Source organism: Malaclemys terrapin, chromosome 12, assembly GCF_027887155.1.
Source record: "Malaclemys terrapin pileata isolate rMalTer1 chromosome 12, rMalTer1.hap1, whole genome shotgun sequence".
Classification (NCBI taxonomy): domain Eukaryota; kingdom Metazoa; phylum Chordata; order Testudines; family Emydidae; genus Malaclemys; species Malaclemys terrapin.
This window is the reverse complement of record NC_071516.1, coordinates 11,315,003-11,330,755: the sequence shown is the minus strand read 5'-3', so window position 1 is coordinate 11,330,755 and position 15,753 is coordinate 11,315,003. Positions and strand designations below refer to the sequence as shown.

At 41.8% G+C, this 15,753-nt stretch overlaps 1 protein-coding gene across 3 annotated transcripts in view; it reads left to right on the top strand.

Moving 5' to 3' along the window:
• Nucleotides 1–15,753, top strand: part of GNAS (GNAS complex locus) — a 263,534-nt gene that overhangs the window by 107,993 nt on the left and 139,788 nt on the right. For all 3 annotated transcript variants that reach the window (XM_054045876.1, XM_054045877.1, XM_054045878.1), the window contains exon 2: nt 1,065–1,137. In XM_054045876.1, coding sequence (XP_053901851.1) covers nt 1,065–1,137 — 73 coding nt within the window. The remainder of the gene's footprint in view (nt 1–1,064; nt 1,138–15,753) is intronic.

The window sequence follows — 15,753 nt, the reverse complement described above, 5'->3', positions numbered from 1 at the left end:
CAGGGGAAAACAAGCAGCCAAAGGATGCTAAAGAGAGCATCTGTGTGTATAATTCGCTAGGCCAAGGGGTTTTACTCTGCAAAAAACGTCTGTCTGCTTTGCACAGAGAGCCACCGATCTGAATGTGGATGGCTCAATTGGATTTTGTTGCTGAAGCCCTTTAGTATGCAGGAGGAGTGGGTACAATGTGCAGACTGGAACGGGAGAAAGGGGGCTTTCTCCATAGCCTAGGTTCAGTGTGTAGGGTGGGGGAAAACCAGAAAGGTACTGCTTATGGGAACCTGACTAAAGTGAGGGGGCTTTCTCTTTAGTTCACGGTGTGTGTGGGGGTGGGAGAAGACAAGAAGGGCTGCTTACAGGATGCAGACTGGAGAGGGCTTTCTCTGCAACCCATAGAGTGTGTGTGTGTGAGAGAGAGTGGTTTGGAGCATGTGGAGAGAATAGGGGAGGCTGTTTACAGGATGCAGCCTGGGGTAGGAGGAGGGAGCTTTTCTGCAGATGTGTGGGTGGAGGGGTCAGAGGGACTGCTTTCCTTATTCAGATGACAATGTCCGTATCTTGCATATTGAGTAGTTAAGTTTCAGTGTTTGTATGACAGGAGCTACATTTAAGGCTCAAGGATTTTGAGGATCTAACTGAAAAATGATTTTGCTTCACATGGATTTCATTGACTTGACCTTTCTCTCCACCAGAAAGTGGTAATCAAATGAGAAGATTCAAACTTGTCAGTTTTTTCCCCCTTCTCTTCCTCTCCCCTCCCACCTCCCCGAAATCTTAAAGTTGCCCCTGTCTCTTCCTCCAAACCGCCAGCCTGCTTTTAACATTGACGCTAGAAATAATGGACGGTGAAATCTTCCAAGTTTCAGCTCTGACACATGACTGGAACTGGGCATTTATTTTTAGCCATGTCTGCAGTTTCCTATGGCAGTTACTTTTTTCTTTCACTTTTCACTCTTGTACTGAGTAATCCAAATTTTTTGGATTTTGCTCCTGAAGAGAAGATTCTTATGTGCCCCTGCATCACTCATGCTTCCTTCTGAAACTGATTTACTTTCATTTTCTAGGTGCTGGTGAATCTGGTAAAAGCACAATAGTCAAACAGATGAGGATCTTACATGTGAATGGATTTAATGCTGAGTAAGTGCATTCATCTTTTTCACTCCATATCTTAGGATGTGTGTACCATACAATAGTGGTTGCTTTTGTGTTATATCCAGTATATTTCCTTCTTAATGTTATGACTTTGAGAATTTAGCTGTGTATGTTTAGATGGGAATAATCAATGTTGTTATGTGCAGTTTATCTGGAAGAAGTCGGACACTAGTAATAAATAAGTGACATTGCTATACAATGATTTTATCAAGGCTCTGTGTACCAGACTTGATTAAGACTAATATTTTTTTTTCCACTGCAGTTACTTTCATAACATGGCTGACACTGATTTACCTCTACTGTAGCACATTGATTCATGCTGCTGTAAACATTTTCTCTTGTTAAATTCTAAAGTACAAAACAAATGCAGTCTTCTTTATTTTGAACAAGGAGCTTATGTTTCAGTATCTTCATTATATACTCTGGTTTGTGAGTTTTGGGATTCTGGGTTGGATTTTCTTTTCTCTTCCTGTGTGTGTTAAATCATGTTGCTTAAAGCTTTCTGTGTTTACACTTATTCACATCTGTGAAATTATTTGGCAGTATTGGTGGGGAAAGTATTAGGCATAAAAAGTCATTCTTATCAATAGTTTAGTTTTTAACTTTACATATAGTTAAAACAACTTTGCAGCTTTATCTCAATGCTATATCAAGTTGTTAATAATAATAATAATAATAATAATAAGTCTTCTGTACCATTAACTGGACAAAAAAAACAACAACCCAGAACTGAACCTTTTGGTCGAGAGAGGTTTTTGTTTTCTAATTTTTCACTTAATCCTATTGAGGGGAGATAAACAAAAGCCAGGAGGAATCCTTTATGCTTGCAGACAATCTCTGCTTGAGAAAGGTGTGCGCTCTTAGAATTACAACGATTCCAACTTAATTTCTGGGCATTGGAATTTCAAAGCCCAGCATCTTTTTGTTAGATTGCGTTGTATCCTCATTATACTTTTTTCCAAACATAATATATTTTTCAATTGTGTGATATTTTGACTTTCAGACAACATCATTTAGTGTTTGAATCTTCTGTCTCAGAGGATGAGTTGGTTGTTCAGTAGATAATTCTTCAGTAAGAACGTCTGAGCTAAACATCCAGCCAAAGAATCTGGACGATACTTCCTCCTAATCCCCAAACACTAGTTCAGCATAAGGTACACGTTCTCTTGGAAGAAAGTTTAGACTGATTGACAATAAATAACATCCTACACTATGACCTTTTAGCTGCTATTTCTAAAGAATATTTTCTCTTTGCCCAAGACAACATTCTCTGCCTAAGGGCCAAATCCTGCAAAATCTTACTCATGCGAGTAATCTTCATTAATTTAATTTGGCTAGTCGGGGGTGGAGGATTGTAGGATTTGACCCTGATGTAGGATCAGATGCTGAGAATTGCTTAGCATCTGCAATACTCAGCATTTGCAACTTCCATTGACATTAATGGGTATCTTTCAGAAATTGGCCCATAAAACCGACACAGATTAAATCTACTAAAGATATTAATGGTTGCAAATGAGATGTTGCTAGTGAGTAATGAGTGACACATTGCCTTCATACATTCCCTCTATCACTAATAAGTGTTGGGATGTTTAGTTACATGGAAACCACAGTAGAAAAGCATACAGAATGTGTGAAAAGCATGTCGTGTGGCATCTAAGTTTTTTAATTGCTACCAGAAGAATAAATAAATCATAACTTACCCTTCAAATGTTAGGGGGAAAGATATGTTTAAGCATGGTGAGAACCTTGCAGATTATACACTAGTTCCTTAAACTATTCGCATTTTTCTTAAAGTGAGTTAATTGCTCCCTACACCTACCTTCTTTCTTGTCCATCCCCCTGCAATCTACCCACTTGATTCCTTGCCAGATTTTCAATATATAAGAAGTAGGGATTTAGTTTTCTCGCCTGGTAAATTAAAAATTAATTTTTCTTGTTTATCATACCAATCCCATTAGAAAAAGTCAAGGATAAACTCAGTCAGATATACAACAACAAAATAAATAGATGTGATTAATGACTTGTGGAACTCATTGCCTTGGGATGTAGTGCTGATCAAAAGTATAACTGGGTTCAAAAAAAGAACTGGATAAGTTCGTGGATGTCTGGTCCATCAATGGCTATTAGCCAAGATGGTCAGGGATGCAATCCCATGCTTAGTGCAACCCTAAACCTCGGCCAGCTAGGAGTAGAAGATGGGGTGGATCGCTCCAGCGGTCCTGTTTTATACGTTCCCCCTGAAGCTCTGGTACTGGCCACCATTGGAGACAGGATATTGGGTTGGATGGACCTTTGGTCTCACCCAGTTTGGCACTTATTCTTATTATAGGTTGTTTGTAAATTCTGTAATACATTGTAAGTGAGGAGTTATTCATTAGTGTAACCATTGGAAGCCCTTCAACTGTCTAGTATGGATGTGGTTTTTAATCTTTTCCAGTGATGCAGGTTAACTGTGTGGCTTACAAGAAATCCAGGTTGTTAGTACTGTTGAAAACTTGGATGTCCTTGATTTGGTCACCTCTGTGATCATGTGTTACAAGCAGAAAGAAAGTACATCTTGTCAAAGACACCTCATGTGCTTTCAAAATATATGAAGTAGGTATCTTGGTGGTGCAAGTTTTTTCTTTGTTGGTCAGATATTTTTAATTTCTGCTAATTAAACTTCCAGTGCTAAGTGTGCTAGTTTACTGCAGCAATTTTTGTATTCTGCCTTTACTCTATATTTGTGGTCTTCAACCTGAGGGTCCACAAACGGTCTAACATTTCCAAAGGGGTCTGCACCTCCATTTGCAATGTTTTAGGGGTCCGCAAATGAAAAAAGATTGAAAACCACTATTGTATATCAAAGGCAATTGTATCTGAGCACTCATCTGAACTTGGCCTTGAGTCCTATGTGATACTCTGGTTTCTTTTCAGATTCTAGAAATCTTTTGCCTACTTAACTAGGTGAAATATATATATATTTTTTTCACCAAACTAGAAAATTGTCCTTGTGGAATTCAAATTCTTGATTGTTTTAGCTAATTAGTTATTTGAGGAACGGTGAGGGTTTTCCAAGTAATTAAGATGTTTATTGTTAACTGTATTGAGGTGAATTTTTGAGGGTGGTTAAAGTTTTTTAACTGGATGACTACAGCAAAGACTGCTTCAAAAAATCAAACATAGATCTTATAAATTATGGTTGTGAACAGAAAAAATGTTTTCCTTTTGTGAGGGAGATAAAGCATTGAGGTATGGGTGAACAACTTCTGTGATATTGGGGAAGCAGGACATGGTCTATAATAGAAAGTGTTTCGCATTGGCGTAAGTGCTTGGAATTCTTAACTAATACTTTCTATAAGTCCAGAGCTCATAGAATATCAGGGTTGGAAGGGACCTCAGGAGGTCATCTAGTCCAACCCCCTGCTCAAAGCAGGACCAATCCCCAGACAGATTTTTGCCTCAGATCCCTAAATGGCCCCCCTCAAGGATTGAGCTCACAACCCTGGGTTTAGCAGGCCAATGCTCAAACCACTGAGCTATTTTCCCCCCCCCCCATGGACTGGCATATCTACACAGCAGTTACAGCATGGGCACTGGGAGTACAAGCTTCCCCATGCTGCCTTTCCACTGTGCCTCATCCATGACTAGGAGAAGCCATCTTTAAAGATAGTTCAGACACCATCCCAACCAAATCCTTTGTGCCTCCACAAGACTGCCAACAATGGGGCCCATTGTGATGTAGTAAGGGTTTAAAATTGGCACGTAATAGCAGGAAGCCTGTGACTTCCCTTCCCTCCCTCCTTAATATTTTGAAACTGTATTTTCATAAGAATACTGCAAAGGAGCAGGTCTGTGCTGCTGCATGTTGCATTTTTCCAGCAACTAGTAATAAAGTGAAACTGATATGATCCTTCTCTCTTTGACTTTGCTCCTCCTTTGGAAGTATTATGTGCAGGATTCAATATATCAGCCTCAATGAAGCAGGAGTGAGCAAACTGAATGGAGGAGATGACAAGGGCAGACAGAAGGAGGGGTTGATTTAGGGGTTAAAAAAATGGTGTTTTGCTGACAGCTTAGGTTGACAGGCTCTGGAGAGAGGGTCACTTCAGAAAGGGAGGAGTAAACGGGGAATGGGCAATTTGGAAAATCCTTATTAAAAAGAGGAGAGGTTGAAATAGTTCAACAGAAATGAAAATGCTGGAAATCAGGTGTTTGAAAAAAAGACACAGGAAATCAACTGGGAAAAGTGACAAATAAGGGAAAGATGGCTTTCTAATTAGTAGCCTTGGGTTGTATTTCTGGCTCAGTTAGCCTTACTGCAAGACCATGATAGATCAAGTAGCTCCTCTGTACCTCAGTTTCCCCATAATATATATATGGGGATAATTCTTAAATACCTCATGCTTAGTTTACTAATATTTTAAAGCACTTTATGTAAAGCTTGATTAAAAATGCAAATTATTTATTAAAAATAATAGGAGAAACTGGCCTAGTGAACGTGGGAAACAGCAGATATGATACATATTTTGATTTTTAGTAGGGCTTTTGACACAGTCTCACATGACAGTATCATAAGAAACTAGGGAAATGTGGTCTAGATGAAATTTTATGATAAGGTGGAGACACAGCTGATTGGAAAACCATACTCAAGAAGTAGTTATTAGTGGTTCATTGTCAAACTGGGAGAACATATCTAGTGGTGTCCCACTGGGGTCTGCCTTGTCTCTGGTATTGGTACCATTCAACATTTTCATTAAGGACTGAGATAACGGAGTGGAGAGTGGGCTTATAAAATTTGCAGATGATGCCATCTGGAAGAGGTGGCAAGCACTTTGGAGGACAGGATTAGAGGTGTTTGAAAAAGGACAGTGATCAGTTGTTCTCGGTGTCCACTGCAGGTAGGACAAAAGTAATGGGCTTAATCTGCAGCAAGATAGATTTAGGTTAGATATTAGGAAAACTTGCCAACTATTCCAGAGCATAACTGCCCTTATAGGCTTCCAAGGAAGGTGGTAGATTTGCTGTCCATTAGAGGTTTTTAAGAACAGGTTAGACAAACACCTGTCAGAGATGGTCTAGGTATACTTGGTCCCGCCTCATTGCAGGGGGCTGGACTAGCTTACCCTTCAAGGTTCTTTCCAGCAATGCATTTCTATGAATCTGTGATTCTGTGACCAGAATTCAAAATAAAGTTGACAAATTGGAGAATTGGTCTGAAATCAACAAGATGATATTCAGTAAAGACAAGGTACTACACTTAGGAAGGAAAAATCAAATGCACAAATACAAAAATGGTGAATAGCTGGCTAGGCAATAGTATTGCTGTATAGGAACTGGGGGTTACAGTGGACTAGAAATTGAATATGAGTCAACAATGTGATGCACTTGCAAAAAAGGCTAATATTCTGGGGTGTATTAACAGGAGTGTCGTACATAAGACACAGGATGTAATTGGTCCTCTCTACTCCACACTAATGAGCCCTCAGCTGGAGTACTATGTCCAGTTCTTAGGCACCACACTTTAAGGAAGATGTGGACAGAATTCAGAGGAGAGCTACAAAAATGATAAAAGTTTAGAAAACATGACCTATGATGAAAGGTTAAAAAAACTGGGCATGTTTTGTCTTGCTAAAAGAAGACTGAAGGGGAACCTGATAAGTCTTCAATTATGTTAAGGGCTGTTATAATGAGTGTGGTGATCGACTGGTCTCCCTTTCCACTGAAGGTAGGAGTAATGGGCTTAATCTACAGCAAGGGAGATTAAGGTGAGATATTCAGAAAATATTTCCAACTATAAAGGTAGATAAACGCTGGAATAGGTTTCCAAGGGAGGTTGTGGGTTCCCGGTTGTTGAAGGTTTTTAAGAACAGGTCAGACCGACACCTGTCATGGATAGTCTGGGTGTACCTGGTCCTTCCTCGGCATGGGGGGACAGACTAGATGACCTCTTGAGGTCCCTCCCAGCACTACATTTCTATGATTCTGTGAAACAGAATTGAATAGCTTAGTTTTCAAGGCTGTCGGACAGATTATGTACAAGTTCCTCGCTGCAATTTTTTTCAAAATTAAATCTGGATTATAAACCTATCCAATCCCCTAAAGTTTTGGAACTTTCTCTTTTTGTCCTCTTCCCCACACCCAATTTTAAAATAGTTTGAGGGAATGTGGAGATATTGTCTGACCTACAATTTAATCCCTGTTTGTACACTGGTCCACTAGACCGCAATCATTTCACATAAGCCAGTGAATGACAGAGTGAAAACTATATAGTCACTGTCAACCCAGACTGGATTCAAACAAGTGATCTTACAAGTAAATTGGTCCACAATACCGATTCCTCTCAACCACCCAGCTCCCCAGCATATGCAGTCTTTAACTAATTCTCCAAACCTATCCTTTGAAATGCAATTTTGAACAGTTGATATATAAGAATTATTGGGATTTTGTTTTCTAAATATTGGTCTTGGTTTATTTTGCGATTTAAAAATAATAAACCAAGACAAAGGGAAAGAATATAACAATTATAACTAAGTTATTTAGAAGGAGGAGGGAAATCTTCCTTACAGATAGGATATTACACATACAAACATTGTTCCTGTGTCTTCCCTATTTGTTTCAGACTGTGTACAAGAATGATTTTTTCAGAATGGTCTTGTCAGTGCATTGCCAGGAAACATAAAGTGACTTTAGCAGATTCCTTCCTATTAACAATAGAAACAATTTTTTTCTGGTGGCCAAGAAAGACTCACAAATTGTTCATTTTTTGAGCCATTTAGGGGAAATAGCCTGCAAACTCTGTGTTTGTGTTTGAGACTGTGGGGTTTTCTTGAAGAATCTTCAAAACTCTCTTTCCAGCTGAACAATTAGTCATGGATTTTGATTGGGGGGTGTGGGGGGGGGGGTTATGTTGTGGAATGTGAGATAAGGGGTGAATCAATAGGGGAGGAAGAATTTATTTCAGTTTATTGTATTATAAATCTTTTCTTAAAAATAAACATGGTTGTCTTTCGATAAGGCTACTTGTATAATAATAAACTGGCAGTGTATCAGTTGAAAAAACTCAGTTGTTAGGAACCTGAATGTTGTGTTAAGGTGAACTTTTTATGGAAAACATTTTAATTTCTAGAAGGGGTGAAAAAAATCATCCTTTTAAAGAGACAGCACAACTCAGTCTTGTCTCTTTGGCTTTGTCTACCTTGGCAAGTTTCCGTGCAGTAAAGCAGCTTTCTGCGGTATAACTCCCAAAGTGTACACACAGCCAAGCCACTTAGTGCGCAAAACCACCCTGATGAAAGGCGTACAGCTTTCTGCATTGGGATTACAGCGCCGCGGTGCCAGTGTAGACATACTGGTCAATTGCAGCACTGCAGTTGGTCTCCGGGAGGTGTCCCACAATGCCTGTTCTCGCCTCTCTGGTCATTGGTTTGAACTCTACTGCCGTGCCCTCAGGTGACCAACCACCAGCCCCACCCCTTAAATTCCTTGGGAATTTTGAAAGTCAGTCACACATGCAGTGGTCACAGCGCATCTTTCCAGGTGACCATGCCTGCTCCACGCATCAGGCAATCCCCTGCTTGGAGCAATGCCGAGCTGCTTGACTTCATCAGCATTGGGGGGGAAGAGACTGTCCAGTCCCAGCTGTGCTCCAGCCCTAGGAATTATGATACCCTTGGACAGATTTCCATGATGCATGACAGAAAGGGGCCATGACCGGGACACACTGCAGTGTAGGTCAAAGTGAAGTAGCTGCGGAATGCCTACCACAAGGTGCGGGAGGCAAACCACCGCTCCAGTGCTGCGCCCACAAGCTGCCCATTCTACAAAGAGCTGGACGCAATATTTGGTGGCGACCTCATCTCCACTGCGAAGGCCACTGTGGATACTTCGGTGGCTCGCTTGCCACTTGAGAGTGGACCAAGCCATGAGGAGGAAATCTTGGACAAGGATGTGGAGGGAGAGGGAGACCCAGAGGCAGAGGACGACTCGGAGCTCAGAGATGCATGCAGCCAGGAGCTCTTCTCTACCCTGGAGGAGGCTAGTCACTCACAACTGTTGGAGCTTGGCGAAGCACAAACAGGAAAGGAGGCCCCTGGTAAGTGGCTTTGATTTTTGGGAATCACTGAAGCGAGTTGTTGGGGGCAGGAGGATTACAGAAAGCAGGCTTGTGTCTGTATGATGCGCGTACCACCACATGCCTAGTCTGAGCAGCGGAACAGGGTGTTGATTGACTTCCGCACTTCACGGGAATCTGCCTCAGAGATCTCCACAAAACTCTCATGGCGATACTGGGCAATCTGCTGCCACAGGTTCTTTGGCAGAGCTGCTTTGTTACTAAGGGTAACTTTCCTGCGCCGCTCTGCCGTCACTGGTGGTGGGGGAGGGAACCATTGCTGCTCACAGGTGAGCTGCATAAGTGCCAGGGTGGAAGCCGCAGTCTTGGAAAAGACCCTCCCTTGATTTCCTGCTCACCTCAGCAGCGAGATATCTTCAATAATGATCATAGCCTGTGGAAAATGTGGGGACAGTAATGATTATAAAGCCCCCCCAACCACAGTACTAGCTCTTCCCAAGAGACACATGCCCAGTGTACAGTACGGTCCTGGAACACTGAGTTCTCCTGCCTCTGCGGTTACTCACCATTTTGGGAGTCTTGTGGCTCATGTGTGCTTACCTGGGCCAGTTAGTGACAGGCATGTGAATAGTGGCTGTGTTTTAAATCACTGAGTCAGTGGTCTGTGTGTTGCAAACAATACTGCTTATGTAAAATGTTACATTTTTGGCTTCACAGATATGACCTTGGGAGCCCAGCCTCCCTCTTTGTTATCGCCAGCTGAACGGCTGCGCGGAATTAGAAAGCGGCCATGAAGAACTAAAGAGGACTTTCTGCACTCTGCGGCCGAAAATCAAGAATTGAAGGAGCGGCGGGACAGCGAGAAGAGGGACCGAAAGGAGAACGCGACATGCCAGAATGAAGCCACAGAGCGGTTTTTAAAAGTTATGGAGCGCCAAGCGGACACACTCTAGGCATTAAGGCATTACTAGCACTACAAATTTGAGCAGCTCCGTCCTCGCTCTCTCCTGCAGCTGCTGTCACAAAACTCTTTCTCATGTGCCCCAGACGCCACCAACCCACTGCGCTCAACACCCATTCCTCTGCAGTTTAGCCCTGCTGAAGTACAGTACCCGTTGCACTGTACTCCAAAGGATAAGGTTGCATATGATGCCTGGACATACATAAATTTTAAACCGTCCTGGGACCCCATCTCCTCCTGGGACCTTCTTTTCTCCCATCTCACGCAGTGCTGATGTGTTTTGTTTTTGTTTCTCTCTCCTCCGGTGGTTGTTTTTTTAATAAAAGAATTGTTTTGTTTTGCAAACAATCTTTATTCTATTAATTGAAAGCAAACAAAGCCCTGCAAAGCAACAGACAGTTTTCTTAAACCTTAATTGTGATCGGTGCAGACAATGCACTATCACCTCCTAGCATTACAAGCACTGCACTCCCACGCATAGCAACAAATATTAGTGGATTTCAGCTTCAAATTGCTGCCTCAATGCATCGCTGATCCTTATGGCCCCGTGCTGTGCCCCTCTAATAGCCCTGGTCTCTGGATGTTCAAATTCAGTCTCCAGGCACTGAGTCTCAGTAGTCCAGCCCTGAGTGAAGCTTTCACCCTTCCCTTCATAAATATTACGTAGCATACAGCACGCGGCCATAAGCATAGGAATATTGTCATCGGCCATGGCCCGCCTCCGATATAGGCAGCACCAGCGAGCCTTTAAACGGCCAAAGGCACATTCAACAGTCATTCTGCACTTGCTCAGCCTGTTGAACCGCTCTTTGCTGCTGTCAAGGTGGTCCGTGTATGGCATCATAAGCCATGGCATTAACTTCCCCCTACATTGATCTTCTAGTCTGGGAAGAAAGTCCCTGCTTGCAGCTTCCAGAGCAGGCCAGTGTTTCAAAACATGCGTGCATCATACACCTTTCTGGAGCAGCCTGTGCTAATGTCCGTGAAATGCCCACAGTGATCCACAAGCGCCTAGAGAACCATAGAGAAATACCCCGTCTGATTAATGTACTCAGTGGCTAGGTGGTCTGGTGCCAGAATTGGAATATGTGTGCCATCTATCGTCCCTCTGCAGTTAGGGGATCCCATTTGTGCAAAGCCATCCACAATGTCACGCATGTTGCCCAGAGTCATGGTCTTTTGGAGCAGGATGTGATTAATGGCCCTGCATGCTTTTGTCAACATGGTTCCAACAGTCGACTTTCTCATGCCGAACTGGTTTCGCGACCAATCGGTAGCAGTCTGGAGTAGCCAGCTTCCACGGTGGAATCGCCATGTGCTTCTCCAACGACAAGGCAGCTCTCATTCTCGGGTCCTTATGCCGCAGGACTGGGGCGAGCTCATCACACAGTCCCACGAATGTGGCTGCAGAACTTTCGGATGAGGAAAGCCACTGCTTGTCATCCCAGACGTGCATGACGATGTGATCCCACCACTCAGTGCTTGTTTCCCAAGCCCAAAAGCAGCCACTGTGGTCAGCACCTCCGTGAACGCCACAGGCATGTCATAACTCCTATGTGTGGTGAAATCAATGTCGAACTCCTCTTGCCTTTGTAGTTTAAGGAATAACTCCACTGCCACTTGTGACGAGAGCGAGCAGCATATTGGTCAACAGTGCGGGATCCATTCCTGCAGACTGAAGAGGCAGAACGCACAGTACACAAATCAAAGAAAGAGGGTGCCAAATGTGGACAGAAGCACGTGGGTTGCTGGGATGCAAAGCAATGCCTCACTGGGCATTTGGACAGGACCCAGGATGCCCGGCGACCCCCTCCGCCTTCTGACAACTCTTAACAGCAGAAGAGAAAGAAGTGCTCTGTGGGAAGCTGCCCAGAGTGCACCGCTCCGAATACCACTGCAAGTGCCACAAGTATGAACACACTATTGCGCAGGCAGCTGCCAGTGTCAACACACAACAGCAGTTTCCCTTCAGTGCTCTCTGAGCGGCGCTGTAACTGCCGGCGATGTAACTCTGCCAGTGTAGACGTACCCTTCATCTTTCTTGGTGGAGATCTTGAAGTACATTACATTTAGCCTTTGAGTCGCAATCTGAGTTGGGAAGTTGTTCATGTCATTGACTTTAGGCTTTGATGTCCAAATCAACTGTCTCTCTTTCATATTCTTAGAAAGTTAGCATTGAAAGCAGCTGCTGTGTGGCTCTTGAATTCTGAGTTGGAGGGAGACTTCCTTTGAAAGGACTACAGATGCTGGACAAGAGAATCTCCTTGTAGGAGAAGTGTATGATCCATATGCCAAGCCCATCCTTCTGGAAGCGCTAATACTTCATAGCGTCTGCCTTGTGCGTCACTTAATTTGGTCTACAAACACTAATGTCCTCTTGGAAATGAACATAAGTCTGTAAGGGCTGGATCCAAAGCCCACTAAAGTCAGTGGAAGAACTCCCATTCATTGACTGCAGTGGGCTTTGAATCAGGCCCTAAGAATGGTCAAATACACTGAACTAAATTTTTTTTATTTGTATTCACTTAATATACAATAACATGCAGACAGCTGACACACAAACATTTGAGAGTTCCTTATAAATGGAGAGTCCTGTCTATTTCTATCAGAATCATGCTGCTGTGTAAAGACTTCAGTTTTAAAGCACACAATCGAAGAGAAGATTCAGGCTTTGTTTTTTTTTTGTTTTTTTTTTAAAGAGCGATTGCTTGAAAGAATGCTTTATTTGCAGATTGATTGTCTTGGTGATTCATTCTCCCTCAGAAAATTTGCTAGATTTTTGGTTGCATATGAAAGAATAACAGCGTTTTTGATGGCAGACTATGCAGATTTATTTATTTGGGCGTGGGGGGGAGGGAGAATCCTTCTGGTAAAACAGTAGTTACACTGCCAGTTAGTATTGTCACAAGTAAAGAACTGTTTGTCTCTTGAATTATTGTTCCTGGCCTTGTAACTCGACATTTGTGCTTGTATTTAAATGTTGCAATTTTCTGATAAACAGCCATGGTAATCTCTTCCTTTAAACTACATTTACATATGTCCCAAGCAACTTGATTTATTAGGTCTTTATTGCATATTAGGAGGACTGTACAAAAATATAGCATTTGCTGTCACTTCAGTTTTGAGGTTTTAAATTTCACTAAAGCTCTTTAAGTATGCATAGGGAGTTTTCAATCTAGCACAGAGCTTTGGTGTTGGAGTTCTAGAGGGCGTTGAGGGCAATGATTATGATTACAAATAGTGGAATAAGCATGACTGATGTCATCTGAGAAGCAAAAAGGAAAAATAAAACAGTCCTTAAAGATCAATGTCTGCTGAAAATAAATTGCAAACTGTTCTAGAACTGACTTTGTGTGTGTCTTTTTGTTTTTTGTTAATTACTTTTTGCCAATGGTTAAAACTAAAACAAACTTCAGTGGTCTGTATCTCATGACTTTCCAAGGATCTCTCCTTTTCCTTTCCCCATACCAAAAAATCACCTACAGCTGCAGTAAAAATGTAGCTAATTCAAAACATGTTTTTGAACTCTCCGAGAATGATTGGAGTGAAAATACTCAGAAAATATCGGGGTCTAAAGGGAACGTAACATTATTTTTCAAAATAATCTGTCCCCCTGTCCATAATTCCCGACAGTAAATTTTAGCAATGTAACTGTAGAGCAGAATATTGTCTTCTTCCTAAACTGTTGCACAACAACAATCTAAAGCTGTATCATCAAATACTGCTACAAAACACAGAGCTAAAGAAAAGAGTCACTGTTCATACCAGAGTTTCGTGTAATCTCCTCCCAAGCTCTATCCTGAAGAAATTTCAGCATGTCTTGATTCCTCCTACCAGCCTCTTATCATTCCCTCAAGAATTTGACTAACATGCTGCTTGTTATATTCCTTCTGTTGCACAGAGTCAGTGCCCGGTTTCAATTCCTGTCTCATCAGCATCTTACCATGAATGTTCTTAGCTTTTTTTTTTTTTTTTTTTTTTTAAATGGGCGGACCAGGTGGTAATCTGATTCTCTCTTCCACAAATGTTTTCCCAGTTAAAATTGCTGTTTTCTTGACATTTCTTGTTTGGATAAAATAATACTTTTGTTCATGGACAGTCTCTTCCTGAGCTTTCCAGCCTCATGGAGTGTTGCATTTTTACATTTAAAACCATGCATTCAGATTTTTATAACCCTTTGAGTCCCTCCATGTTTCAGCAGAAACTCCATTTTCTCTATGTCCTTAAATCAAACATAGAATTTCAGCTAGAATTTTCCCAGGAGAAAATCTGTTTCTCAAATTCCAGTGAGCTGATCCTGTCAAAGATGCTTTATTCATCAGTACAATCTCTGTACTGTATGCTCCTTCAAACTAAATATCTCAATGGCTTGGCTTCTTGCATTGGTTGCTCTGTTCTGCACACAAGGAGTTTCAAACTTGAGGGTGATGATATGATTGTATTATACCATTTCTGTTGGTCTTTATGGTGGATTCAGTGTTGGTGATGACGAGAGAATAAATTGCCATAAGGCTCACCAACGTGTTGGTTTCAATTTTTGTGCATCCTGTCAGGATTTCTCGAAGATAGCGGCAAGCATAATTTAATGCCTTGCAGTCAAATATGCAGCGGAGCCCGCTGAGATTAATCTCCATCTTTATTTTTAGACATGTCTTGCCTTTGTATGTTAGGGGAACATAAGAACAGCCATCATGGGTTAGAATAGTGGTCCATCTAGCCCAATATTCTTTCTTCCAACAGTGATCAATTGCAAGTGCTTCAGAGGGAATGAACAGAACAGGGCAATTATCACATGATCCATCCCCTGGCATCCAGTCCCAGCATCTGGCAGTCAAAGGCTTAGGGACACCCAGAGCATGGCAGTGTATCCCTGACCATGCTGGTTAATAGTGGTTAATGGTGGACCTATCTTCCGTGAACTTATTTAGCTCTTTTTTTTTTTTTTTACCCGAGTTGTACTTTTGGCCTTCACAGCGTTCTCTGGCACCAAGTTCTACTGGTTGACTGTGCATTGTGTGAAGAAATACATGCTTATGTTTGTTTTAAACTTGCTGCTTATTAAAAATTTCATTGGGTGACTCCTGGTTCATGTATTATGTGAAGGGGTAAATAACTCTTCTTTATTCTCTTTCTCCATTTGTGATTTTGTAGATCTCTATCCTATCCCTCCTTTCCAACAATCCTAGTCTTTTTAATCAGTCCTCCTGTGGAAGCTGTTCCATACCCCTAATCATTTTTGTTGCCCTTGTCTGCACCTTTTCCAATTCTAATGTATCTTTTTTGAGAGCAGGCGACCAGAACTGCATGCACTATTCAAAGTGTTGGTGTATCTTGGCTTTATATAATGGCATTGTGATATTTTCTGTCTTATTATCTATCCCAATTGTTCTGCAGGCCACATCTCTAATGAAGAACTGAGGCAGAGCTAAGAATAAATAAATTGTACAGTCAAACCTCAATCATCCAAAAATCTCAGTAACTAAAACAAGGGCCTGTCCACTGACAAGGATTAATTGCATTGAAAATTCCCTCATTTACCCAAATTAATACAATATCGCCTGTTCTATTCAGATAGTTGAGGTTTGAC